This window comes from Pseudorasbora parva, chromosome 2 (assembly GCF_024679245.1).
Source record: "Pseudorasbora parva isolate DD20220531a chromosome 2, ASM2467924v1, whole genome shotgun sequence".
In the NCBI taxonomy this organism is placed as follows: domain Eukaryota; kingdom Metazoa; phylum Chordata; class Actinopteri; order Cypriniformes; family Gobionidae; genus Pseudorasbora; species Pseudorasbora parva.
In genome coordinates this window covers 47,690,448-47,712,082 of record NC_090173.1, presented here as the reverse complement: position 1 = coordinate 47,712,082, position 21,635 = coordinate 47,690,448, and the positions used below count along the sequence as shown (strand labels likewise).

General features: G+C 37.8%; 1 protein-coding gene across 2 annotated transcripts in view; it reads left to right on the top strand.

Annotated features, from left to right (window-relative positions):
- coro7 (coronin 7) overlaps nucleotides 1–21,635 on the top strand; it is a 173,048-nt gene that overhangs the window by 21,355 nt on the left and 130,058 nt on the right. For both annotated transcript variants that reach the window (XM_067422754.1, XM_067422737.1), the window contains exon 7: nucleotides 1,778–1,828. In XM_067422754.1, coding sequence (XP_067278855.1) covers nucleotides 1,778–1,828 — 51 coding nt within the window. The remainder of the gene's footprint in view (nucleotides 1–1,777; nucleotides 1,829–21,635) is intronic.

Here is a 21,635-nt window from a genome sequence, read left to right as displayed (position 1 = left end):
GTCCATTATCATATCTGCGTTTCAGCTCTGGATCTTCCTCAGCTCTAGATATACAGTGATATGAACAGCAACGGTGGCATCGGTTTACTTTGCACTTTGGTCTTTGAAACTTTGCAGTTCCTTTACATTCATAAACAGCTGTAATACACACAGCATTAAAGATAATATTCTAAAAAGCATAATGGGGCACTTTAACGTGCAGTGCTGCTTGTTTGATATTGCGGTCATTAGAATTAGTTCTTAGCAGACAGCTGCCTATAGCTCAAAATGATTCTGAAAGGCTTTGTGTCCTGATAGTAGTCGACTACGCTCTGTTTTTATGGTGTGTGAGGACTCTTGAGAGAATGTGTCAGTCTCTGGTCTTCATTAAGGATTTGTTGTGTTGAGTGAAAGACTAAGTGCCTGGCGCAGCCTGTTCCTATTAGCGTTCATTTCCCTTTGCTGATCTGATTCTCTCTCCTGATTGGCTGTCTTTGAGTGTATTGGGGTCGTCTGATGGCCACTGATTGACTGAACTGATTTTGACGCTGAGTTCAGTCTACACCAGGATTTTTTCTGCCAGTTATGTTGACAGACTCGTAACAAATACCACATGAAGCCATTTCTACCGTATAATAATCGAGGCCCAGCGTACTTAGTCACCACTGAAACACAAGCCTAAAGAATCACATTACAATCAGGAAAGGGCTATATTAAGTTTTGTGCATTTTGATGACCGCGGCTGTGGGAAAATGTGGCAGTTTTGATGCCGAGAGAATGTATGTTATGATTTTTAATGATTACCTTTTTTTTATATATGCATTTCATTTCATTTAGATTAATGTTAGGGGATAATATATATTTAAAGAATTATATCAAAAAAAAATTTTAGTTTACAAAATTATTTATAAAAGTATTACAAAAGTATTCTATTATTTTATAAAAGTATTACAAAACAGAAAATAATAACTTTTATATTAACAGACCTTAATACAGCCCTATTTTTTATTATTAATGAAGATATGAATTAATTATTTTTGTTGATGCTCTGAATTTATGCTAGTGTAATATAGTTATATTTGAACCTGGGTTTATGTTAGCAGACTTGTAACAATTGCCACATGAACCCATTTCTACCATATAATAATTGAAGTCCTTCGAAACAAAAGCATAAAGAATATATTTTTACAATCATGAAAGTGTTACATGAATATTTTCTGAGCTTTTTAATAGTGATTGTGGGAAAATGTTGATATTCTAGAGAGCAGATAGACTGTATGTTTTTAAATATATAACCATTATATAATTTATTTTAATTTAGATAATTACGGAAGTAAATTATTATTCTATAAAGTATTTTAAATATGCAAATTTTATGTAAATAAAATGTGTATATTATTAATTAAATACAACTTTTAATGAAAATTCACTCAAAAGTTCATCATGTACCCATCCTCAAGTTGTTTCAAGAAAGTTTTTTTATTTTGTTGAACACAAAAGAAGATATTTTAAAGAATGTCAGTAACCAAACAGTTGATGGTCCCCATTGACTTCCATAGTAGGAATAAAAATACTATAGAAATCAATGGGGTCCAACAACTGTATCAACAGTCCTTTTAAAAGAAAACGGAAAATGATTTTCCCCTCTGACATTCCTCCTTAATGTTGCCTCATCCATATTAATAATTATATATATATATATGTAAATATGTATATATTCTTTATTGTGCTATTTAAAGTTTGACATGCTGAGCTAATGCTATTATGATATTTTAACCTCTCTTTCTTTATCTTTTAGGACAAAAAACTGCGACTCTTTGACCCGCGGGCCCAGCCATCAGCCGTTCAGGTTTGATTTTATTCTCATATTATCTGCTGTTTTGTCATTTACAGATGGAGTATCGACACAAACACGCTGGTCAGGGATTTTGATGACCATCTGTTTATTATTTAGTTTTTTTAACTGCTGTTTTTTTTCCATTTACATTTCTTTATTCACGTCCCTTTATTTCAGTGTATAAAAATGTTTGTTTTAAATGGGTCTCTTATTCTCACCAAAGCTGCATTTATTTAGCATTTATTGGTTAAACTGTAATATTGTGAAATCAAAATTGTCAGCATCATTACTCCAGTCTACTCCAGTGTCACATGATCCTTCAAAGATCATTCTGATATGATGATTTGATGCTCAGGTGCTCAAGAAACATTTATGATTATTATCAATGTCAAAAACATTTCCACATATTTTTGTGGAAACCATGATACAGTATCTTTCAGAAAACAGCATTTGTTTGAAATAAGAATCATACATTTACATTACAAATTTCTTTAATGTCAGTTTTGTCCTTGCTGTATAAAAGTATTAATTTATTATTAAGACAATACTGTAATATTGCCCTGAACTTTTGAACAATAGTGTATGTCCTTATTCATACCTCTGGTTTCATATTCCACCTTTAGCCAATCATTTTAGGCTGTTACTTCAGTGGCTGATTCTGATTGGCCGACTGATTCATTTACTCTCTCTCATGATCTGGTGAAGCCATGGGAACCACTTCATTGAACCTTGGGAAACAATATAGTGTGATGCCCATGTGAACTTGACTGTGATTGTGTTTTTGACTTTCGCAACCTGTCGGAATCCTGTTTAATAGCTAATCAACCCCACCGATTTCAGCAGAAACGAGGAAGTTCAGGTCAGATCTGACCAAACATTCCCACAGTCCTCGTCAGGGCAGAGCGATGACCTCTCTGGAGGCTTCTCTCGTGTTTGTGGTGTCTTTTGAAGGTAAATAGAGCTTAGATGAATCAGATGGGGTCATGGTGGATTAGATATTACCCCACGCTGCTCTCTGAACAAACACACAGTAGCTCTGACACTTTACTGAAAAGATTAGCGTCTCAGAAAAGAGTTCGATCAGAGGTGTGAAGCCTGTCGTGACCACACACACACACACACACTCCCTCTACACATGATTTCTTCTTGTGATTTGATTGCAAATGGATAACTCATTGTATTGGATGCATGAAGGATTTATGTTATGGCATGTTTACATTAATCAAAACATAAACATCATTTAAGAGCAGTTGCAACTATGGATTTCAAATGATTGCTTATTTTGTACGTTTTTACTTTAACAGACGTGCATCAGCATCTGTTGACCAGTGATGATTTTTAATGATTATAGGCAGGTGCTGTTTTGGAAATTCAATCAGCTGTATGTTTTTTCGAGTCCGAGTTCGAGTCCCGATTGGAGCGGGCAGTTAGAACAGGAGGGGTGTGTTTGGTGCCGTGACCCGGGTGGGAGTGAGGTTTAGGGGGGTGAGTGTAACAGAGGACAGCTTGTAGTTGATGTGTGAGAAAAATCTCAAGAGATGCTGTAGAGTCTAGAGGTTACACAAATGTGAGAGATTAAAAGTCTAACGCCTGTTTCACACCGCAAGCGTGAGCAGCGCGTGAGCAGCACTTCAGCGTAACTACACCGTGACTGCAGCTGCAGACGCGCAAGAGTATTCACACTGGAAGCGTTGGTGCAGCGTCACAGCAGCGGCTCCCACAATGCTAGAGCCTATACCTGTCTGAGCATTAAATACTAAACTAAAATACATTTTATTATATTTTCTGGCTAGTGTACTTAACTTTTTAAAATACTTTCACCCAAACTGAATACTTAAAACAAGTTTAAATGGGTAAATCTTCTACAAATGATTTTTATTCTTCGTTTTCTTTAATGACATACTCCAGTTATTGTAAAAACACACCACATGTGCTTCTTGTGTGCATTTTGAGCGCTTTTTTTGTGATATTATATTTATTTGGTCCATCAAAATTGTGCTTTAGCTTTACACCGTGACTGCAGCTGCAGACCGAGAGCCTTTACCTGTCTGAGTATTAAATACTAAACTAAACGAAAGTTTGTTATATTTTCTGGCTAGTTTACTTTATTTTTTATAATCATAACCATACTTTCACCCAAACTGAATAATTAAAACAAGTTTAAATTGCTAAAATCTTCCACAGATATTTTTTATTCTTCGTTTTCTTTTCTGACATACTCCAGTTATTGTTCAAATACACTACACGTGCTTCCTGTGTGCATTTTAGGCACTTTGTGTGAAACCACATTTATTTTGTCATTTAAAAGTGTGCTTTCACTTTGTAATACGGGTCGTAGATGGGAAGGAAGGAGGCGGGAACCGGCGAACGTTTCACAACTTTATTTCAAAATAAATAAACAAAACGAAAGTAAAACCGCGGGCAGCCCCTCACGGACGACTGCCCGCAAATACCACCAAAATAAAACGTGGGGAGCCCCTCACGGACGACTGCCCACAAACACATAAACAAAACATAACATAAACTCCAGGCCTGGTCCTCTCTTGTCTTCCGCTGTCCTTGCTCCTCCTTTTATGCTCCCGTCACATGGCCGCGAGACGAGACCGGTGTGTCATGCAGCTGGCACTTGTCAACACTAATCACCGGCCCTCTCGCGGTCCCTCGCCCCGCTGCCTGTCACACCACACACTTTAATTGAGTGTCAGGATTTTCAGCAGCGCAGCAAAAATAGGCTCGCCGCCGAAACCCCCGCTTCACTGCTGCTCACGCGACGCTCCTGCTTGACGCTCACGTGCTGCTCCTGCTCCCGGTGTGAATGCACTCACTGATTAATATGGGCGCCGAACAAAATACGCGCCGCTCACGCTTGCGGTGTGAAACGGCCGTAATTTAGGATCAATCTTTCTCTCTCTCTCTTTCTCTTTCTCTTTCTTTCACTGAGTCGGATTCCTGACAGACTAGCTTGTTTTCTGACCACATCCTGCTGGCATCGTAGGAGTCGTGTGTGCTCCCACCACACCATTAACATCACATTCACTTAAGCGTTTTTAATGAGCCATCACGGGCCAACCCTAACAAAACCCAGCCTGACAGGCCTTTATAATCGACCCACAGCAGAGAGTGCGAAGCTTTGTTTACTCACAAAACCATAAAACGGCCTATCCACGCTCCTTTGCTGACAGAACTCGTCCACTCAGGGCCCAGACCCGCTCTCGCCCGTCCTGTCGCTCTTCCAGGGCGAAGGCACGGCAGTGATGCCCAGGCCACAATGTAAACAGAGCCGCTTGAGATGTGTCTGAAAGCTGCCCTGATGTTTATAGACTCGACCTCATGTGTAAAGCATCCGTTTGTCATCGCAGAGCCCGAGCTGCCACACACACACACGCCCATAAAACAATGCTTTCATGCACCGGGTGATGAAAACCGACCGTTTATGGAGCCACCACACAGTACGGCCACTTTTCTTCGAAGGATTGTCTGATATAGACAGGTGGGGTAAAAATAGAGCCTAATTGTAGTTCGGTGTACGTGGTATTTACGGGAAGAAGAGAAAGTGTGTAATTTTCGCTTTCAGAGGGCACGAGTATGATCTGTAATCAGCGTGCGCGTATGTTTGAGCGCACGGCTGTATTTAGGTAGCTGGCACAAATGCGTGTGTGTCAAAAACTGTGGTTTTGAGAGCCGCTCGCTTTGAGATTTCCTGCTGCGTCTTGATTTTTTAATATGATAAATGCATATTTAAGGGCCTGAGTAGCACCAAACCACTCAATGCTCAGACTAGTTTTTGTTTTTAGACTTTGGCTTGTGGCTTGGTGCATCTTAGACCTCCTCATCACCATGAGGTGTCCATTTTTGGTGGTTTTATTTTCAAGATATAATATACAAGATACAAGCTATATCAGCAGCATTCTGGTATAATGTCGATATCCCCCTTTTGCTGCCAAAACAGCCCTGACCCATCGAGGCATGGACTCCACTAGACTCCTAAAGATGTGTTGTGGTATCTGGCACAAAGATGTTAGCAGCAGATCCTTTAACTCCTGTAAGTTGTGAGAACGGGCCTCCATGGATCGGACTTGTTTGTTCAGCACACACAGTGTGCTGAACAAGATGCTCGATTGGATTGAGATCTGGGGAATCTGGAGGCCAAGTCAACCCCTTAAACTCGTTGTTGTGCTCCTCAAACCATTCCTGAACCATTTTTGCTTTGTGGCAGGAGCATTATCCTGCTGAGAGAGCCACAGCCACCAGGGAATACCGTTTCATGAAAGGGTGTGCATGGTCTGCATCAATGCTTATGTAGGTGGTGCGTGTCAAAGTATTTATAAATGGGCACCCTGACTGGTCTGTGGTTATGCAGCCCCATACACAACAAACTGTGATGCACTGTGTATTCTGACACCTTTCTATCAGAACCAGCATTAACTTCTTGAGCAATTTGAGCTACAGTAGCTCATCTGTTTGATCAGACCACACAGGCCAGCCTTTGCTCCCAATGTGCATCAATGAGCCTTGGCCAGCATTACCGCCTATGACCCTGCAGATTTGGAGATGCTTTGACCTAGTTATCTAGCCATCACAATTTGGCCCTGGTCAAATTCAAAGGACAAAATGTTCACTTGCTGCATAATATGTCCCACCCACTAAGAGATAATCCTCACACTTCACTATATTTTTGTTATTCACTTCACTTGTCAGTGGTTATATATATACATACACACTGACCAGGTGTGTATATATACATAATAAAAAAATTATAATTAACTAAAATATAGCATGTAAAATATATAAAATTAACATTTATGTGTGAATTTATATATTTCTACATACATTTTATATATATATATATATATATATATATATATATATATATATATATATATATATATATATATCATTGTTGTTCTGTCAGTCTAGCTATTGTTCTCTATCATTCCGTCGACTGTCACCCTAACTCGATCTGTCTGTCGTTCTATCAATCCTTTTGTTCTTTTATCTGCCGTTCTGTTTATCATTCTGCTGTTCAGTCTGTTGTTTTATCTGCCATTCTGTTTATCATTCTATCTGTTCTATCTATATGTCAATTTGTCTATTCTATCTATCTGTCATTCTACCTATTCATTTATCTGTCGTGACTTGTATTCAATCTGGAACATTCTTTTAATTCATGGACCTGAGGGGTCACAGGGTTTGATGGGAGTTGCATACCCATCATCCTTTGCCATATGCTGTCATATGCTGTGGTCCGCATTTTACATACTTTCTGTGTCGTTGGTCTTTTGTGGTTTACACCAATTAGGAGAACTCATCCTGTCTTTCAGAAGAGTGGTTATTGGAGTGGGTGGAGCGTGCAGGTCTTCAAGAGACGTGTGTTTTCTTGATGTATGTGTCTTTCTGTCCTCATGTGTGTTTGTTTCAAATTACAGAGCTCAGAATACTCCTCATAGTTTCAGGCCGCGCTGGCTGCGGAGATGGCGCGATGCGGTCCCTGGCAGCGAGGGGAAACAGGAAAGGGAATATTTTCTGGACACAGGGCCCAGATTTCTCGATTTCTTCTACGGCTTCTGCTGCTTTTTGTGAAATTGGAGAGGCTTTCAGAGCAAAACATTCAGAGCAGACTGAGCGACTGCAGGGGTTTGTGGGAGACACACACGCACACAGACACTTCAGAGAAGAAAGGAGGAATATGTTGGGTATATATTAGTCCCGTGGGTTAAGGTTACACCAGAATATGCTGAAAACAACCAGCGTATGCTTCGGCAGAAGAATAGAAACTCATAGTCCATAACTCATAACAGATTATACGAGAAGCATCATGAAATCCAGACAAAGTGTAACGGAGAGTACTTTAATCCTGTTTTTCATGTTAATTCTTATAATTTGAGACAAGCCTGCAGTTCCAATGGGACCTTTAGATGTTGGCCTCTCTAGAGATATGCCAGCGTATTTTTGACGTTTGCTGCTTCTGATTTAAGGTGACATAAAGTAGATGTGTGGTGTGCCACAAGAGCTTTGACTATGGGTTTATTTCCATAAGTAATGTTAACTATTAGTAAAAGTAAAGTGGCGATACCATAGCGATGCTATCGTATGGTAATACCAGTGTTTATTACCAAACAACCATTTGCAACACCCTAGCAACCCAAACAACCATTATCAACACCTTAGCAACCCAAATGACCATTCGCAGCTACATACATAATTCAACATTTTTCGGTTGGTAAGATTAAAAAAAAAAGTTTTTGAAAGAAATCTCTTCTGCTGACAATGACTTTTTTTTTTTTTTTTTATAATAATAATGCAGTAAAACCGTACTATTATGAAATATTACTAAACATTTTTTAAAACTATTTTCTAAAAAAAAAAAAAAAAAAAAAAAAACGCAAACTATGCATTACATTTATCAAAAGTGTCAGTAAATAAATGTACACTGTTACTAAATATACCTGTTTCAATTAAATGCTGTTCATTTGAACTTTCTATTCATCAAAGAATCCGGAGAAAAATGTATTACGTTTACACAAAAATATGAAGCAGCACAACTTTTTTGAACATTAATAATAATCAGAAATGTTTCCTGATCATCAAATCATCATATCAGAATGATTTCTGAAGGATCATGTGACACTGAAGACTAATGAAGCGTAATGATGCTGAAAATTCAGCTTTGATCACAGGAATAAATTACATTTTAAAATATATGGCAGTAGATACCACAATATTACTCGCATAATATCTATAATATTACTGTTTTATTGTTCCTGTAATCAAATAAATGGAGCATTGGTAAGCAGAAGAGACTTCTAAAAACATTAGAAAGTCTTACCAACTTATAGTGTATGTGGTTGCGAATGGTTATTTGAGTTGCTAGGGTTGCAAGCTTTTTACATTTATTGAAGCAAATGTTAGTGCTACTTGCTTTGAAATGTGTTTTGAGTGGTTGCTAGGTGAATTCCCATTGGTCAGTAGAGTTCATAAGTAAATTTGAACTCAGAATGACACACTTTTCGTATCAAGTCTTTGTAACTACTGCTAATAGTCACCATGGGACCAGTGTTGGTGAAAATTACTTTTAAAAGTAATGCATTGCAATATTGTGATACTCCTTAAAAAAGTAACTAATTGCTTTTATTTAGTTATGGAAAGTAACTTTTTACTTTGTTTAAATAGCAAATGCATGGTCTGAAAACGAGGTGTGTTCAGGAACATTGTTGGCACGTTGTTATTTCGAGGAAACTGAAAACGACTGCGTCATTGGCCAACAAAAACCTGGTCAAAAGTCAAGAGCAGTATTTTTGTATTCATAGCTTGCACCATGTCATTTTTCTGTCCACTAGAGGGCACCTATTCAAAACAAAGGCGTAGTTTGATGAAGCCAACACTGGAAAAAAAATGCAGGTCTCCAATTTAAAATGTTCTAGTGACTGATCACATCTAAATATTTCAGTTGAATTGTTGCAAATTAATTCACAGAAATTCAATTTGGCCAACTAAAAAAATGTAGATGTGATCAGTCACTAGAAAAAGTTCAATTGGAGACCTGAATTTTGTTTACAGTGAAGTTTGAGCTCAGAATCTTGAGACATGTGGTCTTCACCTCACAGCTGGTGGAAAAGAATTGGGATAGGACTCGGGCAGAAATCATGTGCATGGATGCGGTTATTAACGTTACAGTAGTGTGAAGCAGAGCAGGACCGAGTGTTGAGGAGCTGAGCAAGGCCGCTGGAGCGATTGTTACACTAACACACGGCTCGCGAGCAGCGGGACTTTTATTATGACGGGACACAGTCGCCACCGATATTTCAGCTTTTCCAGTCATAAGTATGAGGTAATACAGCTCTGTTTATCATATCAGATACATTTAATTGTGTTAAGTTCAAAATGATGTCATGACGTTACTCTGTGCGTTCGCTCAGCGGCTGCTGCTTGTAATGCGTTACTGAAAAAAGTAATATGATTATATAACTTGTCCGTAAATACCCCCAACACTGGATAGTACTTTTTATTTTACTTTATTGTACACTCTAAATATGTACTTATTTGAGTCTTACTTTTATACTGGAAGATAATAGTACAGTTATGTTTTAAGTTTAGCATTCTCTTTGAAATCCTGCATCTTTTCTGACATCTTTTCAAAAGCTGTTGAAGTGAGCAGCTGGGAACTCACGGCAGTTTTGGCTGCACAACAGTTCCAGTGTTTCTGGCCTCTTTGTGTCGAGGATTCTGATGAAAATACACGCTAAACGATCACAGCTTGAGTCATGATTCCCAGTGAACCTGGCTGTGCAGTTTCCATACGGAAACAAAAAAATGGTGTTTACTGTTAGGGGATGTGTGATACAAACATTGCTTTCTATAGTATCAACATTTGTAAATATAATATACAACATTTATTGTTTTACTCAAGGAAAATTTTACAGCATTGTGCAAAAATGTGACGTTGATTTATGGGGAAGGGGATGTGTGCTGGTAATAGTTTATCCACTATTGAATGTATCCCGTATACCCAAAGCCAGGATTGTTCGCTTCACTTTAAAGACCCCTGTTTTGCAATGACAGCAGATTCAGCTGTACTTCACAGAGCTGAATACTATTCATAAACATTACTCTGATACTGTAAACACTTCAAAGCAGAGATGAACAATTTATAAATACAGGACACAGAGGGATGGAAAAAAAATGAAAAATATGCATTTACATATTATAGCATTTTCAATTTGTATTTTTTTTAAATATTTTATTTTATTATAGTTATTTTGTGTATTTATTTACTTTTACTTATATTATTAATTCATTCATTCATTCATTCGTTCGTTCATACATTTTAAATACATACTTTTTTGTGTATTTGCTTTGCTATTTATTTGTTTTGTTTATAAACTCATTATTTATTTATCTAGCTATTTATTATAATTAATTAATTATTTCTACTTATTTTTATTTTTATTTGTTTTTTCATTGATACATTGTTTGTGTATTTATTTATTTTATAAATCTGCTTTTTTTGTTACTTTATTTATTTATTTGTTGTATTTATTCTGATATTTTTATTTATTTATTTAAACTTGTATTTATCTAGCTATTTAGTCTATTTAGTCTATTTATTTTTACTTTTTATTTATTTATTTATATATCTATCTATTTATTCTTTCATTTATGCAGTCTTTTTGTGTATTTATTTATTATTTAAATGCAATTTTTATTATTTGTTAATTTTTGTTTTATTTATTCAGTTATTTGTATTTTTACTTTATTTCTACTTATTTTATGTATTTATTTAATTTGACTTATTGTTATTTACACATTTATATTTTATTTATTTAAATATTATTATTATTTTTATTGTTACTATTATTATTATTATTATTATTATTATTATTTTACATTTTGCCCTTATTTAAACTTTTTTTTCCTTTATTTATTTTCCCATGTGCCATCCATCCATCCATCCTGCGATTATGCATATGTACATATATTGATATTGATTCTGTGGCATAAGAATCAAGCATACACATGTAACGCGGAGATGTGTTACCACCTCTCATTATTTTCTCTTTAACATCAATCACTTTAGTGATGATCCCGGACAGTTTTCATAAATTCCTCATGCATAACTCTCAGACAAATATGTGATACACAGATAATCATTTTACCAGCATATTTCACCACAGACCGTCTCTGCCGTCCAAATCTCTGTCACAGCCATAGTTACGCGCAACCACGTAAATATTGATTTTGGATAAGCGGAATGTTTTTCCCATCAGGTCTTTTTTAAATGGCTCCCCTGACTCGTATGAATGAGCGCTAGAGGAATGTGTGAAAGATGATGTTCATTGAGTAATACAAGCTGTCTTCAGTGTTACCTGTCTGCTGTGCATTACCTCACAGTGTTCTTATCTCTCGCACTCTCGCTGCAGTCGTGTCGATCATGCTTTGACCCGTTTTAGTGTGTGTTGTGCTAGTGTCTGCTCTCGTGTGTTAGTGTTGGCCATCAGGTTCCGACCGCTGGATGACGGCCAATACGGCACACATGCTTTTCATTCGTGTAATTATTTCCGGCAGTTTTTTCTCTGCAAAGCATGTAACACATTGTGATCTTTCATATCTAAGATCTGTCATGTGTAATTTTAAACAGACATGCAAAACCTTTTTTTAGGTAGATAAACTGGTTGAATAGATTTTAGGTAGATAGGTAGACCACTGTTTTATAATGTTTATATAATATTTATTTATTATAATATTTTAACATTTATTAATTACATTTATACAATTTATAACATTTTATATAATATGTATGCTTTTATATTATAAAATAATAAATAAATAAGAATTGTTTTATATTTCATCAAATATTTAAAATATTAACATTTATTTATATATTTCTTTATTTAAAGGGTTACTTCAGTGATTTAGTATTAAGCTTTGTATTTAAACTGGGTCATTAAAGGTGCACTATGTAGTATTTTTGCAGTAAAATATTTTTTTTGAGGGAGTCGCCAGTCGAATTGCGTCATATCTGCGTTACCCTCGGATTTATATGGCAGAAGCGCTTTTCTCTTAGCAGTGTGAACATGTCACAGCAGCTCAGAGCGAACGCACGGAGTAACATCATAACATCATTTTAAACACACTTAAATGTATCTAATATGATAAACAGAGCTGCTTTACCTTATAATCATAACCGGAAACGCAGAAGTGCGGGAGCTCGGCGAATGTGTCCCGTGCTGTCATAATAAAAGTCCCGGTGCTCGCGAGCCGTGTGTTTGTGTAACAATCGCAGTGGCCATGCTCAGCTCCACAACACTCGGTCCTGCTCTGCTTCACACTACAGTAACGTTAATAACCACATCCATCAACATGATTTCTGCCCGAGTCCTATTTTCCAGCGGCTGTGAGGTGAAGACCACATGTCCCAAGATACTGCGCTCAAACTTGGCGTCATCAAACTACACCTTTGTTTAGAATAAGCGCCCCCCAGGGGACGGAAAGTTACATAGTGCACCTTTAATGTAGTAGAAATGTGATTTAAATGTTTTTTTTTATTTGACGTCTTCTAGACTGAGAAAAGACAGAAAATGTATTTTTGTCTTATGAGGATGTAACAGAACAGACACTACAATTAAAAACTGAACGTGTGTGTTCAATAACGTGTGAGTGATCCGAACGATTGAGTCACGGCTCAAATGCAGCAGAAGTCAGATTACATTGATCATGGAAAGCTGAGGTAATCGCTGGCGTGGCAGTCATTCACAGCGCGTGTTCAGTCTGGTGCGTTTTCAGTTCATGCCTCTGGAAGCTTAACTTTCATAGGAGTTCATTTGAAATGTTGAAACATTCAACTCCGCTGCGTTTTATTTTTCTCATTAATGTACACACAGCACCCCATATTGACAGAAAAACATATCATTATTGACATTTTTGCAGATTTATAAAAAAACTGAAATATCACATGTTCTTAAGTATTCAGACCCTTTGCGCAGTATTTAGTAGTTGAAGCACCCTTTTGATCTAATACAGCCATGAGTCTTCTTGGGAAAGATGCAACAAGTTTTTCACACATGGATTTGGGGGATCCTCTGCCATTCCTCCTTCCAGATCAACTTCAGTTCTGTCAGGTTGGATGGTGAACATGGAAAGCCATTTTCAGGTCTCTCCAGATATGCTCAATTGGGTTTAAGTCAAGGCTGGCTGGGCCATTCAAGAACAGTCATGGAGTTGTTGTGAAGCCACTCCTTCATTATTTTAGCTGTGTGCTTAGGGTCATTGTCTTGTTGGAAGGTGAACCTTCGGCCCAGGCTGAGGTCTTGAGCACTCTGGAGAAGATTTTCCAGGATATCCTGTACTTGCCCGCATTCATCATTCCCTCCATTGCAACCAGTCATCCTGTCCCTGCAGCTGAAAAACACCCCCACAGCATGATGCTGCCACCACCGTGTTTCACTGTTGGGACTGTATTGGACAGGTGATATTTTTCTCCACACATACCGCTTAGAATGAAGGCCAAAAAGTTCTATCTTGTTCTCATCAGACCAGAGAATGTTATTTCTCACCATCTTGGAGTCCTTCAGGTGTTTTTTTTAGCAAACTCCATGCAGGCTTTCGTGTTTCTTGAACTGAGGAAATGCTTCCGTCGGGCCACTCTGCCATAAAGTGATGGTTGACTTTCTACAACTTTTTCCCATCTCCCGACTGCATCTCTGGAGATCGGCCACAGTGATCTTTGGGTTCTTCTTTACCTCTCTCACCAAGGCTCTTCTCCCCCAATAGCTCAGTTTGGCCGGACGGCCAGCTCTAAGAAGGGTTCTGGTCGGCCCCAATTAAAAAGAATACAAAGTACAGAATCATTTACATGGCATACTGTACATGATATACATCAGAACATTTGTAAAGATAGAAGGACTGAATAATTTTTTGCTCCCTCAGAAATGTGGTTAATTTTCTGGCCAGAATCAATGAAGAAAATGGCCAAAAAAATGGTAAAAAAGTGCAGATTCCGTCTGTCCAACTGCAAGACATTTAAGCTGGAGAAAGCAGTTTCAGGAATCTTGAAAGGTTTGCTATGCTAGTGCTAATGAAGAGTGTATGTGAAGTCTATGAGGTGTGTGTTTTTGGAGTCAGGAGCGAGGTCTCTGGCCAGCTGGCAGCGAGTCTGCACATGTGCGTGTGTGTGTTTTTCACTGCCGAGGCCTCATTAGCAGAGCCGTTTCTCTTCTAGCTGATTACCCGAGCGCGCACATGTCCGACACCTGGAGCAAAGATGGCGGGCTTTGTGGCCGAATTCTGGGAGAGAATCCAGATGAGCCCTGCTGAGATCTCATCCCACGCCACAGTTTGGGAGCAGCTCATCCCAAGGACTTTCAATCATCAGCCTGGCCCGAGAGATGACACCCTGAATCCCTAGGGAACCGGAGGAGAAGAAATCCTGACCAGACCAGATCAAGACCTGTGGTTAGTGTGAACTCCAGCTCTTCCCAAACCTCTCGTCCCCTGATCTTGGTGACACTGTAAACAAGAACCATGACGAGCTGTAAGGTTCCTGCTTCACGTCACGAGAGTTTTTGCGACTCATGGCCTTATTAATTCGGACGCTGTTTGATGTTGGTCCTCTTTATGTCCGGCTTTCAGCCCTTGAACAGAAAATTCAACCCTTGTTTTTTGTTTTGACACCAGATTCAGCCATACACCATCGTCACCATCATCATCACCATAGTGCTGAATAGTATTCATAGCATTGCTCTGATACTGTAAACGCTTCAAAGCAGAGATGAATGCACAGAGGGAGGGGGAAAATTGAAAAAAAATATTTAAAATGATTAAAATACAATTGTATTGCGCTATATATATATATATATATATATATATATATATATATATGTATATATGAAAATAAATAGTTTGGCGGGGAAAGTGTTAATGCATGCATACAACCATACATTCTAATTATCTTTAACGTCTTACTAATGAGAATAATAGAAGCAATCAAGTCAACAATAGGGCAACAAAATGCAAAATGCATTTAGTCTAGCACAGTACACATAGCATGTGCTTTTATTATTATTTTATTTTATAAATAGATATAGAATGGAAAGTTTGTAAATTTGTATTAATGGATCAAGTGTTGACGAAAAAGTTCTTGAAAATAGCTAAAGACTGGGCAGTCCAGGTAAAAAAAACGATTTGAAAGTGATTTTGTGCCTTGGTATATAAGTTTTGGGAAGTATTATAGTAATATAATAGCTTGAATCTATTGCTGGAGATGTATTGCTCTTTAGTGAGACACAGCTCATTAAGGCTTGTGGCCTGAATGATCCGGACTCTGTTTGGAGTCTGTCCTCTGGCCTCGGGCCGACTTCTGTGACTCATTAAATTAAGGTAAATTAGAGAGGTGAGTGGGAGAGCCATTGACGGCTTTATCCAGCCCTCCAGAAGAAGAAGGAAAAGGTCACAGACTGGTGCGAGAGGGAGCAGCTCTTGATCTTCGGACCCTCTTGTCATTGCGCTATTGAGTCTTTTCCTCTGTGGTTTATTTGTGAGATGTGTGGTCACAGGCTGTTCACACCAATTACAGATGATGTCAATGTCTCAGCTGGACTTTCTGTGTTTTGAATGCCTTGTGAAATGTCGAGAAATGTGTTACGCCCTGATTTAGTGATGGAAGTTATACTTTACATTGCACACAAATCTGATTAGGTTTCAAATCCAATTTTCAGGATTGACTGATGAAAAGCAGGTTCCTTTTACATAGTGTTGTTAATACAACCTCGAAAATAAAGGTTCCAAAATTAATTTTTATTTAGTTTTTTTCAGCACATAGAAGAGGAACTGTTTTTGGTTCCTAAAATAACCTTCCATTGAACAGTTCCTAAATGGATAGTTCACCCAAAAATGAAAATGTGATGCTTATCTGCTTATCACCAGGCCATCTGAGATGTATGTGTGTTTGTTTCTTCAGTAGCAAACAGATTTTTAACTCCAACCATTGCTCGTATAATGTCAGTGAGGTGTAATTCTATAAGAGCCACTATGAGAGTAAAACGACACGAACATAACAAACACAAAAGAAGGATTTTCCAGCTTAAACGGTTGTAAATCTTAAATGCTTTATACCACGGACTTAAGTTTCTCTTTTTATAGAAGTTTAAAACTACAGAATTTTATGTTTATTATGAAAAAATGCACAAATATACTATTTTTAATTTTTATATGAAATATATATTTTCAAAAACACATTTTATTCTGAAACTGCACTAAAATCCAAGTCTTAAATCTAAATCTGAACTTTTTGGAAAGTTCCGTTCCAAATTTGAGGTAGATATCTCAAAAAATGAGCTTTCAGTACGATTTTGGTTGTGCGCTTCCCTCACATCTACACCAACAACATTTATTTCTGCCATTTTTTGATTGCTGATTGGCTTGCGCGACAATGCGTCTGCAAATTTTTTGAATTTTTCAAATGCGGAATACACTATTTAGATTAATCAGGCTCTGCCTCATCCAGTTGGCATCTATTCTCAAAACAAAAATACAAAAGGGGAAATGGTAACAGTAACGTATATACCCGAATATAAGACGAGGTTTATGTCCTTAAAATAGGCTGAAAAATGAGGTCGTCTTATATTTGCGATATAGACAAAATCACATAAAAAAAATCATATAAAATCACATCCACTACAAAATCACACTAGTAGTGGATAATAGTATAATGAACTGACAATAACAAGGTCGCACTGTTGATTCTCGCGCAGCCCCTCGAGAAGAAATCAACACACGAGCGCTAACTCACACAGAGTTTTTATATTTATAACATATGATACAATTAAACAACATCACTCCACCAAGAGTGTTTTCCTGAATACCATCACAACTTCACATGACAGTCAGTTCCACAAACAATGACTTAACAACATTAAGTCACTTACTTTTTAGATGCAGTATTGAGTGTTTTTGTTCTATTTTAGCAGTAAATATAGTTTCACACTGCAGAACCATAACGCGACTTACAGCAAGAGTGTGCGTTCCTGAATGATTCAGTGTTTGAATGAATCTGTTTAATCAAAGATTAAACCACTGCCTCATTCTTAAATGAATCAGACGTTTGAATGAATGACTCAATGACTCACTCATTAAGACTCATCTGCTGCCACCTACTGGTGGTTTAGTTTCAGGATTAAACATACTTTCTAAAATCTTTCATTTATCCAAAAATACAAATGCAGTTGTAATTTATAAGTGTAAATTATTTAATTTGATTGGTAACAGCCCTATAGTGTCTTTTAATTTAATGTATAAGATTAGGAAATGCACTTTAAAAAAGTTAAATATGCAGATTTCAATATGCCAAAGCTGATTAAACACTGGTGACAATATTGCTTCAGAATAAATTCTTAAAGCTACACTGTGTGATATTTTCCCCCATCTAGCGGTGTAAAGGTATATGACCATCCAGTGAATAATAGTTTCTGTTCCTCTCAATTTCGATTTCGTTTCAACTCCTACAGTGGCCGATTTAGTCATGGCTTCCAGTTCGACCTCTTCGGTGAGTGTTGCTTCAAGTGATGAGGTTACTTTTGAAAACTATTATAATTTGCAGTTATTTAATTTGCCAAAGGATCTATGATCAAATTAATCTATGTAAAATGAATAATAGTTTTACGTTTTAGTTTTTTTTTACCATTTCATTGCTAACATCAGCTATCAGGTTCCCAGATGAATGCAAGCTAATCTTAGTAAAGTAACTTTTATCAGTGCTATCGTTATTCTGTATATTGTGCGACATCAGTAGCGTAAGGCAAAGTTTACATTGTAGGCTATATCATTTTCTCTAATGACCTACCAGTGCCACATTCATAGGTGTAGGCTAGTCATAATAAGGTGTCATAGTGTGAAATATATTTACATTGTACAATAATACGTCTTAAATGAATAAGATTACAGGACAGATGTAAAAGTAAAGGTGAAAGTCTCGCTTAGAAACAGCTAACTTACACTACCATTATCAGATTAGACTACATTCATTGTGTATCCAGTAAAATAAATGAAAAATAACTAAAATTTAAAGTGCCTACATATATAGCCTACAAATTATAATGCAATTAAAATATTAATCTCATGTTATCCGTCATAGAACACGGATTTATGTTACAAGGTAAACAATTCTTTTTCATCATTGACGCGAGGAAAACTATCCTAGACGTCGTTTTAGTGTTATGCACAGCACACCATGATATAATTAGCCAAGCAACTATAAAACTTCCAATATACACAAATAGGCTGAATTAATATTACTTGTCGAGAAGAAAGCAGGCAATGTCGGCGTTCTTTTTAAAACCGTTGCTCCTCATAAGCTCTTTCCATCTTGGAAAGGCCACTCCAATATTTACTTTTGTCTTGTTGATTTTCACAACATCGCTTTTTTGCCTGTTGCGTTGCCGTCTTAATTCTCTTTTCTGCTTCCTTGGTGACTCTGGCAAATATCCTTGAGAATAAGAGTGGTCCTCCATCATCATATAGCAGCCTCAAGCAATCCCCCTCTTCACATTCGACACAATGCCATTGAGTGTTAAAACGCGAAAGGCGAAGCTTGAATTGACGGGTATGTCCCTCTTTGGCTAATGTACTTTCAAGATGGAGGAGCATCATGGCGACCGCCATCCGAACCCCTCACCCGTATGTATTTTCAATGGCATATTATAAACTTACAAGAATACTTTATTACTTGAAAGAAGTAAATATACATTAATGAGAACATATATTTTTGAAAGAACTAAGTGATTTTAGCTAAGAATAAACGAAAAAAGTTACACAGTGTAGCTTTAAAAAAACAGACAAGCAATATTTTTACTTGGACAAGTGGATTGCCAATTTACTTATCCGAAGGACAAGCACATGAAGATACTTAATGTCAAGCGCTGGAATGAATGGTGGTAAAATGTTTATCTGTAGAATTTTCAAATACAATAATTTTCTGTTGAAAACCAGATTTGTTTCTGCAAAAATCTATTTTTCCACCAAAAATAAGTCTGGAAAATGGGTCTTATATTCGGGAATATACAGTATTTTAGTTTTTGTTTGATGTTGTCCACAATAGCAGGTCAGAGTGTTTTCTCGTGGTGCAAGCTTCTACAGCTTTGTAAAACTGAATCAAACCTCCGCTTGGCACTTGAACAGCAGCCCTTTTGTTTGAGCTCAACCATCTTCATGCGGCCGCATAAAGCAGTACAGCAGATGAAACCAATATTCTCCAACTCTTTTCCCTTCCACTTCTTATTTTGGATAAGAAAGTGTCTGCTAATATGACAGATTTTCCGTTGGCTGTATTAGGGCCATCTGCAGATGAAATCCAACCCCATCCGAGCTCATTTATTCCAACTCGTCACCTGACGCGCCACAGAGCTGCTGAACTTCAGCGCATTTCCACCCAACTAATAAAAGCCCTGACTGGAGTAGCAGTGTTGCAGAGGAATGTGAGGTGAACGCTCCCCGTCCAGGGTTCGGATGGCAGTCAGGTGTGCGTCCCTGAGCATCAGATACAGTGATGATGCTGATATTCATCTGGAGTTGGCAGGGAGAGCATCATCTGTACTGCGGAGCATTGATTTGAACGTGTATTTATTGAATAAACTGGCCAAAAGCAGTCTTCTGATTTGACCGTTTTAATGGGAGCTGCTACAGCCATCCAAGTGTCACGATCCATCTGTGTTTAGTGTTTATATTCAGGAATTTTAGTTTTTATTTCTCAGTCACCTGCTTCCTGTTTCCCTTTGTTCTGTTTTTTCCCAGCAGTCATTATTTTGTCGATCCTTCAGTCTGCACACACGTTCGCTCTTGGGATCATTATCTTTGTTTATTGTATATTTAAGTTCCTCCTTGTTTTTAGTTGAGTGGTCCCGATTTGTTGTGTCAATGCGCTCATTTGTTTTATTTAATAAATGCCTTTGTTTTGGAATCTTTTAGAATCCATCTTTCTCACCATCCTCTGGACTAAGCATGACACAATGTTGCTTTAATAACTGTTTATTTGTTTATTTAAAGCTTGATATTAAAATCATGGTTATTTTTTAAGGGGGGGGGGGGGGGGAACAGTTTCATTCAATGTCATGTCAATCTTGAGTACCTATAGAGTAATATTGCATCCTTCATATCTCCGAAAAGTCTTTAGTTTTATTATATTCATAAAAGAAATATGGGCTGTACCGAGTCTTTCCGGAAAAAAACGAGCGGCTGGAGGCGTATCGTGTGGGCGGAGCTAAAGAATGACGAATGCGCACAAAGCGGTGACGTCCTCAAGCGTGGAGAAACCCATGGCTATCGATTTCAGCTAATTCAGATATGATCCAGAATCATTCAGAGGCTGAAATAAACTGAACAGGAGAAACAGCAACAGCAGGACGTCCGTCTCTGTGGTATGTACTGTATTTAGTGGCCTGTCAACATTTGTGTGTGTTTACTCGCAGTTTATGAGGACATGATTCGGTTTATGGACTATTGTATGCGACTAAACCTTAGCAGTAGCAAGCAAAACGGTTTTGCACGTCAGACTAGTGTAACGTTTTACATAGAACAACAATAGAGTCCGTTAGCGCATTTGAATGACGAAGCACGCGATCGTGTCGTTTACTGATGTTTACTCACGCGACGATAGCCAACAGCACAGACATTTGAAGCAGTTTTACTCACCGGCTGCTTCCAAAGCAGGACCGAACCTTTATCGCTGGGACCGCTCCGTCAAAAACACACTTCTTTGGTATGATTTGGTGAAGTCCTGTGACAGCAGTGGCGTGTAAATCCACATTTGCGACGCGACTGAAGCGGTGTTGTGAAGCTTCCCGTCATTTCTGCGTTCAAATCGGTTCAAATGCAGCGCTGCCTTCCCGGAATGCTGTGCTGAAGCGTTGAAGTCGCTCGACGTCCATAAATGCAGTCCATTTCGACGTCACCCATAGGAATAAAGTGGAGCGCGGCGCGGACTATAACGACGACTGGATCTGCAGCTAAGCGAGTGTTTATGGGCGTGCATTTCCTCTCTCTCGCTCTAGTTACGCGCGCGCGCACCGTACCGGGAGAAGAGCCCGTACGGCCCATACAAGGACCTTCCGCTCTATTAACATCAAGCCGACCCATACTCGAAAAAAACTTGTGAGAAACCAGAAGGAGTATTTTTGACACAGAAATACTCCATCAAACGTCCAACATTAGTTTTTGAAACTTTGTCTATGTTTAGGATGGGAATCCAAGTCTTTAACAGTGTAAAAAGATCAGTATGCATGAAACTGCATTTCACCCCCCCTTGAAATGTATTTTTTACATATTTAGATTATAG